The sequence below is a fragment of the Saimiri boliviensis genome, chromosome 6 (genome assembly GCF_048565385.1).
Source record: "Saimiri boliviensis isolate mSaiBol1 chromosome 6, mSaiBol1.pri, whole genome shotgun sequence".
Classification (NCBI taxonomy): domain Eukaryota; kingdom Metazoa; phylum Chordata; class Mammalia; order Primates; family Cebidae; genus Saimiri; species Saimiri boliviensis.
Genome location: NC_133454.1, coordinates 126,210,315 through 126,227,935, shown reverse-complemented (window position 1 = coordinate 126,227,935; position 17,621 = coordinate 126,210,315). Strand labels below are relative to the sequence as shown.

Below are 17,621 nucleotides of genomic sequence, written 5' to 3'. Positions count from 1 at the left end.
CCCAGGAGGTGGAGGTTGCAGTGAGTCGAGATCGTGCCACTGCACTCCAGCCTGGCAACAGAACAAGACTCTGTCTCAAAATAATAATTATTATTACTATTTTAAAATAATAAAGTCAAGGCCGGGCATGGTGGCTCACACCTGGAATTCCAGCACTTTGAGAAGCCGGGATGGGCAGATCATAAGGTCAAGAGATCAAGACCATCCTGGCCAACATGATGAAACCCCATCCCTACTTAAAAAAATACAAAAGTTAGCTGGGCATGGTGGTACACACCTGTAGTTCCAGCTACTCAGGAGGCTGAGGCAGGAGAGTCACTTGAACCAGGGAGGTAGAGGTTGCAGTGAGCCAAGATTGTGCCACTGCACTCCAGCTGGTGACAGAATGAGACTCTATCTCAAAATAATAATACAAATAAACTCAATTTGATTTTCATCTGTTCTAGCTTTAATGCCACTTCTGAATTCTGTTTCCCCAACTTTTATTCTTACCAATTGGAAAGAGACTGTGGAATCAAAGGTCTGAAAGGGTCAGGATGTCTCAGTTCTTTTCCCATTTTACCTATTTCTTTTTGTTTTGTTTTGTTTTTGAGATGGAGTCTCACTCTGTTGCCCAGGATGGAGTGCAGTGGTGTAATCTTGGCTCACTGCAACTTCCGCCTCCCAGATTCAAGTGATTCCCTTGCCTCAGCCTCCGGAGTAGGTGGGATTACAGGTGCGTACCACCACACCCGGATAATTTTTTTTGTATTTTTAGTAGAGACAGGGTTTCATCACGTTAGCTAGGATGGTCTTGATCCCCTGACCTTGTGATTCGCCCACCTCAGCCTCCCAAAGTGCTGGGATTACAGGTGTGAGCCATTGCACCCGAACTTTACCTCTTTCTTTAGGTATTATGTTGTAGATTTTCATAGTAAAATAGGAAAATTCTCCCAGTAATATAGTTAAAATAATGTCTATGAAACAATCTGAAAGTTTTAGAATATTTAAATTAGAAGAAATATATATATATATATATTTTTTCAGATGGAGTTTTGCTCTTGTTACCCAGGCTAGAGTGCAGTGGTGCGATCTCAGCTCACCACAACCTCCACCTCCCAGGTTCAAATGTTTCTTCTGCTTCAGCCTCCCCGGTAGCTGAGATTACAGGCATGTGCAACCACACCTGGCAAATTTTTGTATTTTTAATAGAGACAGGGTTTCACCATGTTGGCCAGGCTGGTCTCGAACTCTTGACCTCAAGTGATCCAACATCCACCTGCCTCAGCCTCCGAAAGTGCTGGGATTACAGGCGTGAGCCACCATGGCTGGCCTAAATTAGAAGAAATCTTAAAGATCATTTAATCTAGTATTTCCCAGCCAGAGAAGCAGTATTTTTTTCAATTTATTCCTTTATCCCCATCTCTTCTTTTGAATAGCCTCTCTCTACCTCCTTCCTTAGCCTCTCTCTGGTATCCAAGGTAGAGAGTTGATCCAGTTTGCATTGTATATTTAGTGTGTTTAGGGTTGGGAAACACTGACCTACTTCACCTCCCTATTTCATGCAGTAATCATTCTAACAGTCATAACAAGTTGATATCTAGTTTTTACTTGAATATCTCATGTTGGGAAATTTGCCACTGTAGAGGTAACCCATTCCAGCTTTGGGCAGCAGTGGTTTTGTAGGGAGCTTTTCATTATATCAAGCTAAAATCTACTCCCCCTCTCTGCCCCATGTCTTCCACCCATTGGTCCCAGATCTGCCCGTTGAACCCATAGAGAATTAATCTAATCCCTTTATAAAGGGGCGTGGAGAATACCCAGGATCGTAATTGTTAACTTGTCACAGTGGCTCAGACCTGGCCTGAATGATTGTATTATAGATATCCTGTGCTTTGTATGCTAGCTGTGTTCCTAAAACATTATATAAGCCGAGTTTTGTGTGAATCAAATCATTTTAGACATACTGGGAAGTTGACTTTTTAAAAGAAACCCTGTTATCAGTTCTTTCATAAACCGAAGAATCCTTTTGTAATGCAAATAATCTTCCCCATTAACATTTTATGCAAATCTAGATTTTCGTACATTATGCTTTAGCTAAGGCAAGGTTTGCCTACATACAAAACAAGTAAAATAATAACAGAAAGCTAACATTTATTGAGCCCTCATCTGGCACCAGTTGTCAGTACTATTTGATTTCTCATCACAATTTATTTCTGGAAAATTATTCCCGATTTACAGATGAGGAAGTTAAATACCTTGTCCAAGTTCACACAATTAGGAAAAGATGAACCAGATTTCAAACAAGGTCTGATGTCTTCACACCTGGAAGTTTCAGAAGCCATCATAGTTGACATGACTAGCTCCTAGCTGTGTGCCACAGCACAAGTAAATTAGGCTGAGATACAGAAAACTGACCTCAAATGTCTACAGCTTAAGAGATGTACACAAAACCTATTCTTTTCTGGGTGCCCTGGGTTTTCTAGTACAATTCAGTTTCCAGTGCAATTCAACTGAGGAACCCCAAAGCCTTCCCCTCAGTTATTAGTATTAAACAAATGCCATCAAAATTTATTTTAGGTAGATGGCTGTAGTCAGACACTTTTTCTTTCCCTGTTTTTCTTATTGCTGCTGAACAAATTAAGACACTTTCTCAAAGGTCTGTATATTCCCAGGGGTTAGTGGCATCAGCTGCTTGGAAGAAAAAGTGGTTTGTTATTGACTGGTAAAGTCAAAGGTAGTGAAAATCATGGTTGGTTCCAGACTGCTTCCAGATGAGTCTGAGTCATTCATATGGGCCCAGTTTTTAATGGAATTTAGGTTTGCAAGTTAAAAATAGTTTGAGAGGGATGGTCCATAAATAAGTGCTGGTTTGAGTCCCAACTGGACAAAGATAAATGGATGTAATATTTCTGTGTTCTCAAATAGGTTCTACTTTCTCCAATTTAGTCAACAGCAGCATGCACTCACAGCATTGCACAGCTTAGAACATCCCTAGGGACTCTTGGAATCCACACTTTTCTACACTGTATAAGGAAGCTCGAGGCATGACTCTCTTCAGTCCTCTGTACCCTACCTCCACCTATCCCCACCCATTAGAATTCCCCATCTGATGTGAGACTATCTTGGCTCATTTGCAGACTTGTGCTTTCCAATGCTTGATCATCCTTTGCAAACCATGCCCCAAGCTGGCCAAGACCAAGCTGACATCATGGTCTAAGTAATCACAGGAAATCAGGTCAGTCCTTGGAAAGTATCAAGCTCCCCTTTCTGACCTTTACTTGTGCAGCATGCTTGTTTACAATTCCAAGACATAGACTCAGGCGAGGAATGTTATTTTCTTTATTTATCAACTTAGTTCGTCAGCTCTCATTTCTACTGATAGCTAAAAAAGAATTAACCCCACCAATCAAGATGCAGTAACTCAATCTGACACTTTGGGCTGGATGATTTAAAAAAAAAAAAAAAGTGGAATAATTGCAAGGTTTTTTGTTTGTTTGTGTTTATTTGTTTGTGTTTTTGAGACAGGGTCTCACTCTGTTGCTCAGACTGTAGTGCAGTGGCATGGTCATGGCTCACTGCAACCTCGACCTCCCAGGCTCAAGCAATTCTCCCACCTCTACCACCCAAGTGGTTGGGACCACAAGCATGCACCACCATGCCCAGATGATTTTTTAATTTTTTGTAGAGACCCATCTCACTATTATTGCCCAAGCTGGTCTTGAACTCCTGGGCTTAAGCAATCCTCCTGCCTCAGCCTCCCAAAGTGCTAGGGCTACAGACATGAGACACCATGCCCAGCTATTAATCATTGTAAGTTTTAAACTCAGGCTCTTAGGATTCTTCTCCCAGCCCTCTTCTCCTGATGTTCTTTTTTTCTTTTTCTTTCTTTCTTTCTTTTTTTTTTTTCTTGAGACAGAGTCTTGCTTTGTCACCCAGGCTAGAGTGTAGTGGCATGATCTCAGCTCACTGCAACCTCTGCCTCCCAGGTTAAAACGATTCTGCTACCTCGGCCTCCCAAGTTGCTGGGACTACAGGCATGCACCACCATGCCTGGCTAATTTTTGTATTTTTAGTAGAGACAGGTTTTCCCCATGTTGGCCAACTCCTGACTTCAGGTGATCCACCCGCCTCAGCCTCCCTAAGTGCTGGGATTACAGGCATGAGCCATTGTGCCCAGCTCTCTGCTATAAATTTTAGAAGCTCTAGTTAAGGGTTCCAAAGTGAAGAAGTTAAGTTTGATCACTCTGTATCATCCTTATGTAGAGGGCACTGCATCTACAAAGCACTTGCTGCTGCCATTGCTGCTGCTGCTTAAGTCATGGAGATAGATTAGGGATAAAAGAAATGGGAAACACATCATTTGATATGAAAACATTTCGTTTTATCTACTTACAATAAGAAGTCATCTTCACTCTCAAGGTCTTTTCTTCCATTCCTTAGTTTACTGCACAGATATCTATGTGTCTGCTCTGTGGGGGATACAACTGTGAAATAATTTGTGTTCTCTTCCCTCATGGTGCTCGTGCTGTAAGAGGGAACACAACCAATGGGCGGTGATGATCCAGTATGGCGTGCTCTCAGATTGCTCTGTCCCAGACTTGGAGCTCAAGGAAGGCTTTCCAGAGGAAGTAATACCTAAATTGAGACCTGAAGGATAAATAAACATTGGGTGAATGGAAGAGGAAGAGTGATTCCAACCAGAAGGAAGAACATGGTCAAAATCCCACAAACATTGGGAAAACTCCAAGAGGTTCCTTATGGCGAAGACACAGATGCCAAGGGCAGAGTGGTAAGAGACCAGGCTGGAGAGGTAAGCAGGACATGCAAACTTTGTAAGAACTTTAGACTTTGTCCTAAGGGCAGTGAGGGAGCCACTGAAGGGTTTTCAGAAGAGGAATGATCTATTGGATTGATGTATTAAAGAGACTACTCTAACTGCACAGTAGATACGATGGCCTAGGAGGAGTGCAGAGAATAAGGAAAGGCCTAGAGAAAACACCACCATCAACAATAACATTAAGTGAGAGGCAGAAAAGGAATGCACAAAAGAAACAGAGAAGAAGGGACCACAGGGGTTGAAGGAAAACCAAGAGAAGGGCAACCCCATACCAAAGGAAGAAAATTTCAAGAAGCAGGGCATAATTAGAGTCAATTGCTGCCAAGAGGAGAAGAGAACAATCGGAAACTAACAGCTGAATTTTGCAATAGGATTATTGACAACCTTGTTGAAAGCAGCTTTAGAGTGGAAGTTCTATTGCATTGGATTAAGTCAATTGTATCAGTGCTCATCTATCCCCTTCAATTACCACCTATCACTACACCGATGTCTTCCAAATGGATATCTTAAGTCCAGACCATCCCTTTAAAGTCTACGCCCATATACAATTGACTACTCAATATCTCCACTTGATTGGTTCAAAGACATCTCAAACCCAGGTTTCAAAACCAACAAGCTCTCCACCCAAACCTGGTCTTCCTGCAGTATTTTTTATCTCAGCAAAGAGTAGCTCCATTATTCCAGTTGCACAACCCATCCTTGACTAACCCTTTTTCCTCACCACCACCCCTATATCTAGCCCATCACCACATCTAGTCAATTCTTTCTACTTGTACACTCTATCTCTACTGCCAGCATCTGAGTTCAAACTACCGTCTTCTCTCTCACCTTACCCACAGTGGTAGCCTCCTAACTGGTTTCTCACACCAGTCTTTGTACCTCTCCATAGCAGCTAGGGTAAACTTTTTAAAATACAAAGTTGCCGGGCGCGGTGGCTCAAGCCTGTAATCCCAGCACTTTGGGAGGCCGAGGCGGGTGGATCACGAGGTCGAGAGATCGAGACCATCCTGGTCAACATGGTGAAACCCCGTCTCTACTAAAAAAAAAAAATACAAAAAATCAGCTGGGCATGGTGGCACGTGCCTGTAATCCCAGCTACTCAGGAGGCTGAGGCAGGAGAATTGCCTGAACCTAGGAGGCGGAGGTTGCGGTGAGCCAAGATCGCGCCATTGCACTCCAGCCTGGGTAATGAGAGCGAAACTCCGTCTCTAAAAAAAACAAAAACAAAAACCAAAGTTGATCCTATCACTTCCTTATTTCAACCTTTCAATAGGCTCCCAGGCCTCTAGGTGAAAATCAAATTATTTAAATGACATAAAAAGCTCTACATGACCTAGCCTTTTGCCTATCTCCCCAGTCAAAATTCTCTACACATTCCCTCTTCCCCTCTATTTTCCTTGCACCCTGGTCTTTTCTCCATTTCTTTCTTTCTTTCGTTTTTTTTTTGAGACGGAGTTTCGCTCTCGTTACCCAGGCTGGAGTGCAATGGCACGATCTCGGCTCACCGCAACCTCCGCCTCCTGGGTTCAGGCAATTCTCCTGCCTCAGCCTCCTGAGTAGCTGGGATTACAGGAACGCGCCACCATGCCCAGCTGATTTTTTGTATTTTTAGTAGAGACGGGGTTTCACCATGTTGACCAGGATGGTCTCGATCTCTTGACCTCATGATCCACCCACCTCGGCCTCCCAAAGTGCTGGGATTACAGGCGTGAGCCACCACACCCGGCCTCTCCATTTCTTTTGCTTTGTTTTTGATTGCTTTGTTTTTTGAGACAGTCTCACTCTGTCACCCAGGCTGGAGTGCAGTGGCACAATCTCAGCTCACTGCAGCCTCCGCTTCCCGGGCTCAAGCAATTCTGCCTCAGCCACCTGAGTAGCTGGGATTACAGGTGCCTGCCACCACACCCAGCTAATTTTTGTATTTTTAGTAGAGATGGGGTTTCACCATATTGGCCAGGCTAGTCTCAAACTCCTGACCTCAGGTGATCCTCCCGCCTCAGCCTTCCAAAGTGCTGGGATAACAGATGTGAGCCACTGCACCCGGCTTCTTTTCTCCATTTCTTATGTACACCATGTGTCCTGCAACATCAGGCCTGTTAGCCATACACTCTGTGGCTAAGAACATGGGTTCAACGGTCAGATTGGGTTAAAATCACAGCTCTACCCTTGCCTGGTTTGATGACCCTAGGTAAGGTATTTAATCTCTCAATGTCCCCATTTCCTCATCTGTGAAATGGGGTTAACACTTACCTCTCAGAGTTGTTATAAAGGATTAAATGAAATGATATGTGTAAAGTATTAGAAATACAGTTCCATATTAATGTTAGCAACAGCTATTATTATTCCCCATTCTCTGTCTAGTTAATGCTTCTCATATTTCAGATCTCAGCTCAAGTGATCTGAGGTTATGACTCTGTTCAATTCTCTCTTAGCATCCTGAATTTTTCCTTCATAACACTCATTATACTTTGTGGTTATATATCTGATGGGTTATTTTATTAATGTCTGTCAATCCCACCAGTGGCTCCTTCAGGAGAACACAGACTGTATCCATTTTACTCATGATTATATCCCCAGATCCCGGCACAGTGCCTAGCATATAATAAGCTGTATAGTTTTTGCATAAATATTTGATTGAACAGGGGCGAGGAAGTGAAGCCAATGAGTGCAAATGACTCAGGAAGACTGTGAACATACAAGGCAAGGGGAATGCATGGAGTGAATCAGGGTTTCTTGATCATTTTTTAAGCTGGCAAATGCTTTAGCATGTTTAAATGCTGATGGAAAGGAGCCAGCAGAGAGAAAGCCCAGCAGGAGTGAGGGCCATGAGCCTGCAGGAGGGGATGAGACTTAGCATAGGAGCCAGAAGAATCCAATCTGTCTCAGGTGGAAGGAGGGACAACTCTTCCCTAGTATAGAAACAAGAGCTGAGAATTCAGCTACATATGTATGTTTGGTGGGCAGAGCCAAGACCTTTCCATGAATCTTGGTAATATAAGCAGCAAATGTGGATTCTCTGAGAAGCTCAACAAACTTGGTGGACATCATTCCATTCGTTCTTGCAACTCAAGTAAGAAGGAAGCAGATGTTTTCTTCATTATTGACTGCACTGGTTCACTACAGAGAAAAATAACAAGTTTCCAAAGCAACCCAGTCACAGAGCTGAGATAGGTGATCTCACTGTTCTCTTTATTGAGCATGCTTCCTCTCCAAACTGGGAAACAGTATGGGAAATAATACAGTAAAATCATAATGGCTGACACTGGTTACATGCTTCCTATGTGCTCGGCACTGTTTCTTTACCTGCAATAACTCATTTGGTGTTCCCCACATTATGATAGCACTTTACATGTAAGGAAACAGAATCCTAGGGAGGTGAGTAACTTGCCCAAGGTCACACAGTGAGTGGGTGGCAAAACCCAAGGACTTTTAAACCCAAGGAGTCTGACTCCAAAATGAATGCTTTTAACCATTCTGCTATACTCCCTGTCTAGCAGAGAGGAAAGAACATGTTAGGAATTCGAAGACCTGGAGTTTCTACCATGAACTAATTCTGTGAACTTGCACAGTCACTTAGGTGTCTGAACATCAGACTGCTCATCAATAGGATAAGAATTGGAATGTTTATCTTACAAGGTTTCTTGCAGGATTATGAAACACTGAAAATAGGAAATAACTCTACAAAAGGTATTATTTTGCTAATCATAATGCTTAATACCCTTGACTTCTAATTGGGTCACAATATTATAGGCTGTCATTGAGACCCTCAGTTCCCATAACCAGTACAGCAGCAGCAGCTTGGTGATTCCAGTTCCTTTGGCAGGGCAGCTGATTCTCATCCCATCCGCTTTAATGTCCCGACCAAGTCTCCCTGATGACGGTCATGCACAGGTTGGTGCCTCCTTCCCCCTGAACCACATATTCCTACTTCTGGGAAGAGTTGCAGCTTATGCCCTTGCTTCTTTAATGCCACTGCCTGAAAAAGTGGCTATTTAAATAATAATAATAATAATAATAATAATAATAATAATATATAGCCTCAGGCCAGGCTTGGGGGCTCATCCCTGTAATCCTAGCATTTTGGGAGGCTGAGGTGGGCAGATCACCTGAGGTCAGGAGTTCAAAACCAGCCTAGCTAACATGGCAAAACCCCGTCTAAATCAGTCATGATTTACCTTCCACTTGGCTCTGAATGAAAAATACAAAAATTAGCCAGGCATGGTGGTGTGCACCTGTAATCCCAGATACTAGGGAGGCTGAGGCAGGAGAATCGCTTGAACGTGGGAGGCAGAGGTTGCAGTGAGCCGAGACTGTGCCACTGCAGTCCAGCCTGGGTGACAGAGCAAGACCCCATCTCAAAATAATAGTAACAGCCTCAAATGCAGCTAACTGTGAGGTACACACCAGAAGGCCAAGTTCCAGTTTCGTGGTAGAAGCACAGATATCAGAGCTAGGAGAGAACTTCAAGGTAATCTCTCAGTGCAACTCTCCAACCCTCCTCCCAACCCATTTTATAGACTAGGAAAACCAAGGCAAGCTAGATGAGATGACACCACTAGTTAGGGTTGTCAAAACCATATCTGGAAAGTACTTCAATTGCATATATTTGTTTCAGTATGCATACATTTTCAGAAAGGAGCAAAATCCTAAATTACCCAGAAAGCTATTATAAAAACTTCAATCCAATAATTCATTCAAAACCCATTCTTTGAGTGCCCTTACTTGCCCATTTCAGGAATTCCCTGGATAGAAACAAGCCCACATCTTCAGGGGCAGTACATAACCTGACCGCTCTGTACAAAGCCCACTCTGTTACCACTGGTTCATCTCTGAGCTGAGTTTTCTAATCTGGAAGAACAGCACCTACTTCTCAGAGCTGGAATGGGGGTGGTAGTGTCACATGAGATGATGCGCTTTTAGCACCCACCTGGCACTCTGTGAGTTTGTCATGATTTGGGCATAATCCCTTCCTCTCCTAAGCAGGCAGCAAGCAGTTCACCTTGGTTAAGGACCTTAGACCTTATACTACTCAGACGCTAACAAAGCAAGGAGAAACCCAGCCGTGTCAGGCCTAGAAATGTCCGCCCCCACCCCCACCCCCCTCAAGACGGTGACTAGGCCGGAATTCTCCCGGTTGATAAATGAGAGGAGCTGAGAAGCGCTGAGATGCCTGTTCCGAGCATCTGATCCGCAGAAGGCGAATCTCCACTGTGCCATGGAGATGTTCTGGGAGGGAGAGCCGGCCCAGCTGCCTGAAGGAGGACGCGAGAGCGAGGGGACGGGTGAGAGGAATGCTTAGGGGAGACGGACTGGAGGTGCCCGGAGAGGAAATCTTGAAAAGGGGAATAGAGGCTGGATCTCGGGAAACCTCGTCGGCGGTATCACTAGAGGAAGGATCGCGTGTCTCAGGGATACGGATTTTGGAGGAAAAGCAGAATAGGGACAAAGGTGAGTTGTCCGCTCTGGGGAGACCAAGCCCTATAAGCTGTGTTGGGGACCCGGGGCCAGCGAGGACCGGAAGGCGGGGTTTTGGGGGAACCCGCACGGAAGGTGGCTGGGGGTCGGTAGCCGGCCTCGGAGCTGCAGCCGTGTTCGCCCCGGGGCAGGTCAGCGACCCCGGGCCGGGAGCGACGGGGAGCACCGCGAGGGGCCGCGGTTGCCATGGCGCCGGGCGGGGAAGGGGCGACTCGGGCCCCTCCCCGTGCCCCGCGGGGCTGCCGGCTCCAGATGGTCCCGGGCCTCCTGCGGGAGCCGGCGGCCTGCGGCAGGGGGAGGCTATTGTCCTCCTTCCGCGGCGCCGCAGTCCCGCCGCTCGCGCCCGCGCGCCGCCGCCACGCGCCCCGCCGCCGCCGCCCGCCCCGCGCGCCCCCCGCGCCGCCCGCGCCCCGTGACAGCGCCCGCCCGCCATCCGCCGTGCGCCCGGCCGCTGCCAGCAAACGCCCCTCGCGGCCGGGCTGCGGGCGCGGCAACCACCGGTGCGCCCCCGCCCGCCGCGCCCCCGCTCCGCGCCGAGGTAGGTGCCGGCGCCCCCGCCCGCTTTGTCCCGGCCCGCGGGGCGGCGCGCTTTGTGCGGCCGCGTGCGGGCGGCGGGGTCGGGGTCGGGGTCGGGGTCGGGTCCTGGCGGCCGGGGTGAACCGGGGCGGGAGCAGGCGGGGACAGGACAGAGAGGGTCCCGTGCCAGCCAGGCACAGGTACCGGGGTGAGGTGGGCGGGGGGGCCGAGGCCGGAGGACTCGGGCGTCTCTGGAGCGGGGAGAAGAGTCTGGAACAGTTGGCGCTGACGGACGCGTTCGCGGCCAGGCTGGGAGCGGGTCTGACAGCGCCGGCCGCTCGCGTCGCCTGGGCTGCGAGGCGGACGGGCCGGCGCCGGGCCAGGTGCTGGGGGCGCGCTCGGCCACCTCTGCCCGGCGACTGCGGGCGCCCGGCTCCCTCCTCCCAGGAGCCGCGTGGGCTCCTCCTCGCCTCTTTGGCAGCTGGCTCCACGCTCTCCCTTCTGTTCCCCCACAGTGTGTGGGAGAGGGGCACGCGGTTGCCGGTGGTGGCCGGAACTGGCCCGGCGAGAACGCAGACGCTTCGGGCCGTGGGGGAGCGGCCGCGTGCGGCGTTTCTGTGGCTGGGACGCTGACGGGGGCTGTGCAGTCCTCCCGGCACGGAACTACCACCCGGCAAGGCCTGCCCGCGGGGGTGTTCCAGCTCCGGCGCCACAGTCGTGATTTACCTTCCACTCGGCTCGGAACTTTACCCCATTGACCCGAGGACATTGCATGCTTGTGTGAGCTGCAGGCTTGCCCCGGTCTTAACCTGCTACCCGTCGTCTGCCAGAGTTGTTTCTCGTCTGCCCTCCCCCTCTCGGAGCAGCCACAGTTCCAACACTGGAGAGCCCGGAGGTTTCAGGCATGGGCAGAGGTAGCCACAAACCAGTTTTCCATGAAGGTGAAGAGGGCAGAATGAGTTCCAAATATGCGTTTTAGCTTGAGGTGTGGGGCAAACTCTTGGCATATTCAGAAGGGCGAAGGATGGAGTTTAGATTCTTTGCTTAGAGAAACTGATGTGACCCCAGGCTTGGGGAAGGGTGGTGGCAAGGGAGTGAAGAATTTGAATATTTGAATGACTCTGCCATAACTGGAGGATTCTAAAGGAGAAAATAAAAATTCAGTCCCCCTCTTCAGCCCAATTCCTAAATTCCTCCTAGGGAACTGATCAGGAACAGCCTGGGAGGTGGGTGGGGTTTTCCTCTCCTGCCTTCTCCGGTTCTCTGCCCTGGGCCCCTTTCTCTTGCCTTCCTGGGAGCCCTGAGCTAATTCGTGACTTCTTTTTTCCTTTTATCTCTCTGCTAGTCCACCCATTTATACTTAGAAGCAAATAAGATTTTTACTTTGCCAAAGTCCCCATTTCTTCTAATCTATTATTCATCTCGCTGTCATTTATTCAGCTCTGCCTTCTCATGACTTCTTTAGCACCGGCCCGGACATCTGCGGTTCGCTGTTGGGGCATCAGCACTGTTTCTTTCATTAGCTCTGGCACCTACTCCATCTTCATCTTCTCCTCTCATGGCCTGAGCTCCCGAGGGGAAGTGATATTTGAGTTTAGTATAGGGTAAGGCCTGACCTCGAAGCTAACCCTGGGTCACACTCACCCCTGAAACTTTGTGTCTTCTTAGTCCTCATGGCTCTTCTAACCAATTCCAGCTGCTTCTCATCTCTGGACAAGGGTGGCCCTCACAGGATGGTCCCCAGACCAGTAGCTCCAGTGTTTAGAATGTGGATTTCTGACCGGAAACAGGTTAGAAATGCACATTCCCAGGCACCACCCCAGAACTACTGAATCAGAAACTAGGGGGTCGGGGGAGTGACCAGTGATTTCACAGTCCTCCAGGTTGTTGTGATTCATGGAGGTTTGAGAATCCCCGGTCTTGTGCTGTTACCGTTAACCCTGAAAGTACTCCAGCCAAGGAGCTGGTCTTCTCCCATCCTGTGTTCATTCTTTCCTTGAGCTTCTCTCTAGTCCTAAGAAAGACATTAATTCAATGGCCCGAAAACTGAATTATAGTCAAGTCATTCAGTATCTCTTGATTGAATATCTATTGTGCTGAGTCTGTAAAAACACCAAAAGAAGTAAGACAGCCCTTGTCCTCAATGAGTTAAATGTGGAGCGGGCAGAGGGACACGTAAACAAGTAATGGTAATGCGATGTGATAAGTACAATACTAGCTGCATGCCGAAGTGCTCTGGGAGCACAGAGGAGGGAATGATCATCTCTGAGGGAGAGAAAAAATTCATCAGGAGCAGGATGTGGTGAGAGGAGGAATTTGGGTACAAGGCAGCCTCTAGCCCAGGGTATAGGATTTCTAGCTTAACATGTCAGCTGAAAGAGAGGAAAGCTGCCCCGGAGGATCGGCACGCGTGGGCCTTGTCGGCCTCCAGCAGCACCTGGCGTCACTTCCAGCAGGCCCCCAAGCCTGCAGCTGGCAGGAGTTGGCGTTATTCTAGCACTAACGGTGTAAGCTACTTGGGCCTGGCCTTGAGGTCAATGGCTAAGAATAAGGTATGATGAGACTGTAATCTGGATTAGCTACTGCACCGCCCTGTTGCCAGACTTCAGGAATCCGAGGAAGAGAGGACAATTGAGGATTCTCTGGCTTCAAGAGAGGCAGGGGGTCATGAAGCTGGGGGCTGCTGGCAGACTGAGGAAGTGTGAGCATGGAGACCCAGGTCATAGTTGAGGAATGATCTGCTCAGTGGCAAGAAACCAGCGCTGGATCTGAGCAGGAGACACACAAATAGAAATCAGTGGGAATCTAGAGATGGCTGCAGGGGATACAAGCTGAGAACACAGCATATTGTCCAAAAGGCCAGGGAACTGCAGAGCCAGAATGCTCGGAAACTAAGACCTAGAGACACAGAGATAGCAGAGCCTCAAAGCCACATGCTGAACAATGCCAGAGAGCCCCATTCACATGGAAGGCTGTGGGAACAAACCCCCTGGAGTCTCAACATGGTGGCCCTGTGGGGATCTGTGATCTAAGGACACCAATACCAGCTTGGTTCCTTACACATATCACAGCATTCTGAAAACTCAGGACACACTGCATGTATGCTTCAAACTCAGTTTGGGGAGAGGAGCATTTAAGTGGCTGAGTTTTTATTTGGGGGAAGGGGAGGTTCTAGCTCCATACTTTCTCCTGGTAATGGCAGGAATCCACAGAGACATTCTAACAGTTGGACTTCCCAGGAGGGTCTCACCCCCAGTTAGACCCCTTTGTAACTTGAACAAAACCCCCAATTCTGCATTTCTCCTGAGCCCTACTTCCTAGGACCAGGGCTGTGGTCTTGGCAGTTTCTGGTTGTGGAAAGGAAGGAGGTATGGAAAAGAGAGAAGTGATGGGTGGTGAGGCTTGGGTTGGTAGGGAGGTGTGTGCCCATGGACACAGGAAGGCAGAACCTGGCTTCCATCATTCACTGGTTCCATGAAGCTGAACCTGACCTGCTTGAAGGCCAGGGTTGTCTCCCCCTTCCCTTGGGAGGACCAAGTTGGAGCCCCCAAAATAAGCCAAAGCAGTCATGTTTAGGTTCTGTGCAGCTTACAGGGGCCTCAGAGATACTGTAGTTTGGAGACAGCATCAGATGGTTAGCTTCTTTGAGTTTCTGCTCTTTGTGAAATACAAAGATAGGAGGCAGGGTGTGCAAACCTCAGCATTTAGGGCCAGGGAGGTAACATAGGTAAGTGAAGTGGCCGGGCCTGTAGAGAGATAGTGCAGACCCACATAAGGAATCCAAAATCAGTCTTTTTTTCTTTTGAGACAAGTTTCACTCTGTGGCCTGGGCTGGAGTACAGTGGCACAATCTCGGCTCACTGCAACCTCCTTCTCCCAGGTTCAAGCAATTTGCCTGTCTCAGCCTCTTAAGTAACTGGGACAACAAGAACCTGCTACCATGCCCAGCTGATTTTTTGTATGTTTAATAGAAATAGCGTTTTGCCTTACTGGTCAGGCTGCTCTCGAACTCTTGACCTCAGGTGATCCACCCGCCTTGACCTTCCAAAGTGCTGGGATTACAGACGTGAGCCTCTGCACCCGGCCAAAAAGTCAGTCATTTAAAAATAGCTTATTGGCCCAGCAAAACACTCCTGGGTGCTAGCCTTGGTAAGTTTGTGACTCCTGGTAAAAGAAAAAGGGGTCATGGAAACCGAAGTGGGAGCAGGGCGGGACTTGGGTGTAGGCGTTTTTGTGGGCAGGTCTGTGCAGGAAGAGTTTGAGTGCTGGCGATGTCCATCTCAGGGCTGAGCATAAGTATGGCTGCCAGTTAGGAAGCACTAATCAGAGGAAGTGGAATTAGACTTGGTCCTGAGGTGTGGACTACTTTCCCATCTAGCAGCTGAGACTATTAGATGATTCTAGTTCAGGTCATGCCTTGCCCGCAGCATTCTTTGCTCAGGGTGATTCAACTCTGCCCTAGAATGTATTTTTATATAAATATTTACAGAACAAATCCAGAGAATCTGTGGGGAGAAATGGTGGATTTTGAATGAGAAGAGTCCCAGGGTTAGTAGAAATTAAGCTCCCTTTCCTTCTACAGGGAATTTAAAGGCCAAATCTACAAACCTTAGACCTTAGCTCCCTTGCAGCTCATTAATGCTCCTCCCAAGAAAAATCCTTGCACACATTTTCTCTTTAGGAGAAAGAGGAGGGGCACACAACCATGGCCTTCAAGCAGGTCAGGTTCAGCTTCATGGAACCAGTTAATGATGGAAGCCAGGTTCTGCCTTTGTGTGCCCATGGGTCTTACCACCTACCTGAGTCTCACCAACCAACCCATCACTTCTCTCTTCTCCGTACCTCCTTCCTTTCCAGAACCAGAGACTGCCAAGACTGCAGACCTGGTTCTAGGAAGTAGGGCTGGGAAGAAATGCAGAATTGGCAGTTTTGTTAAAGTTACAGACCCAGTCCCCTCTTCTTTCTCTTGAATGGCTGCTGAATGCTGAATTACACAAGAACTTTGGACAGCAGAGGGTTTTTTTTTTTTTTTTTAATCCACAGCAGCTATTCTGAACCTCATTTGTTAGTTTTGAGGACAGAGTGTGTTTGCATAAGTTAGAGCCGGAAGTAGTGCTGGTGTTGGTGAGCCTGCGTGGTCCACATTTCCCCAGCCTGGGCCCTAGACGGGAGCCATGGCTGCTCATCCATCTGGGGAGCACTAAAGGCCTCCAGGATGGTTGAGCAAATGATGTATGTTCTCTGTCCAAGAGGCTGCGATTAAGAACACGTCTCCCATGCCGGGCGCGGTGGCTCACGCCTGTAATCCCAGCACTTTGGGAGGCCGAGGCGGGTGGATCACGAGGTCAAGAGATCGAGACCATCCTGGTCAACATGGTGAAACCCTGTCTACTAAAAATACAAAAATTAGCTGGGCATGGTGGCGCACACCTGTATTCCCAGCTACTAGGGAGGCTGAGGCAGGAGAATTGCTTGAACCCAGGAGGCCTCGGAGGTTGAGGTGAGCCGAGATCGAGCCATTGCACTCCAGCCTGGGTAACAAGAGCGAAACTCCATCTCAAAAAAAAAAAAAAAAAAAAGAACATGTCTCCCAGAGTCAAAAAGAACTTTTCAAAACCCAGCACTGTTTCTTCCAGCTGCGTGACCTCAGTAACTTAATGTCTTTTTTTTTCCTGAGGTGGAGTCTCACTCTGTCTCACTCAGGCTGGAGCGGAATGGCACAGTCTTAGCTCACTGCAGCCTCTGCCTCCCGAGTTCAAGCGATTCTCCTGTCCCAACCTCCCAAAGTGCTGGGATTACAGGCGTGAGCCACTGTTCCTGGCCAGCTTAATGTCTTTTGTGCCACTTCCTCATCTGTAAAACAGAGATGACAGTGGGCTCTCACCCCGTAGGAAGTTATGGTGGGATGATGCATGTCAATGGCAGGGACATGTCACTGCTGACATTTATTGAGTATGTACTAACATTCTCTCTGGCAAACCAAAGGAAACAAAGGGGAGAGAACCATACTGTGTCCTCCTCTGAACTCCTGGGCACTTGCCAAACAGCGCCTCAATCTTCCTGGTATATCCATACTTGCCAAACAGTGCATCGGTCTTACTGGTGTATCATAGCTTTCTCTTAGCTCAAGAGCAGAATCTGGGTCTTTTCATCTCAAATTGCCTACATGGTATAGGAGGCCATCTTGGGCTGATCACGGGCTCGGGACAGTTTGTAGAAGGAAGGAGTGCCACTTACTGGTCATTTTTGCCCAAGGGGCCTCATATGTGCTGCCTGCATTACCCTGGGCTGCACACTGCGGTCTGAAGCACTAAAGCCCACTACTCCTTTCAGCACCCCCCCAACCTCTCCCTCTGTGGCCTGAGGCCCTTGGATCCTTTCTTGCCCACTGCATTGCTCTGAGCTTCCTTCCTGCTTCACTTTCTGTGCCTCTGATGCATTCCTGTCCCCAGGCTTCTCCAGTGGCTTCCCCTCTCCCCCTGGGGGCTGATTTCTACCAGGCAACCAACCACAGCCTCTGGCCACAAGGAGAACAGGGCACAGGTAGGGCAGGAAAACAGAAGGATCTGGTGGTGGGGGGAGGGCTTGGTGGTCCCCGGACGCCCCTCACCAGCCACATTCTCCTTGCAGGAGCAGGAAGCCACCCATCACCATGAGCAGCACTCTGTCACCCACAGACTTTGACAGCTTGGAGATCCAGGGCCAGTACAGTGACATCAACAACCGCTGGGACCTTCCTGACTCAGACTGGGACAATGACAGCAGCTCGGCCCGCCTCTTTGAGAGGTCACGCATTAAGGCCCTGGCAGGT

At 48.4% G+C, this 17,621-nt stretch overlaps 1 protein-coding gene across 4 annotated transcripts in view; it reads left to right on the top strand.

Moving 5' to 3' along the window:
- Positions 1–9,697: 9,697 nt before the first annotated feature.
- SPTBN2 (spectrin beta, non-erythrocytic 2) overlaps positions 9,698–17,621 on the top strand; it is a 46,269-nt gene continuing 38,345 nt past the window's right edge. Inside the window, exons 1-3 of one of the 4 annotated variants that reach the window (XM_074401740.1) lie at positions 9,698–10,267; positions 17,263–17,353; positions 17,441–17,619. In XM_074401740.1, the coding sequence (XP_074257841.1) occupies positions 17,463–17,619 (157 nt within the window). In that variant the 5' untranslated portion in view covers positions 9,698–10,267; positions 17,263–17,353; positions 17,441–17,462. Of the gene's footprint in view, positions 10,268–10,694; positions 10,833–17,262; positions 17,354–17,440; positions 17,620–17,621 lie in introns of those variants that run through there. The other 3 variants (XM_074401741.1, XM_039470865.2, XM_039470867.2) reach the window with 3 other exon arrangements.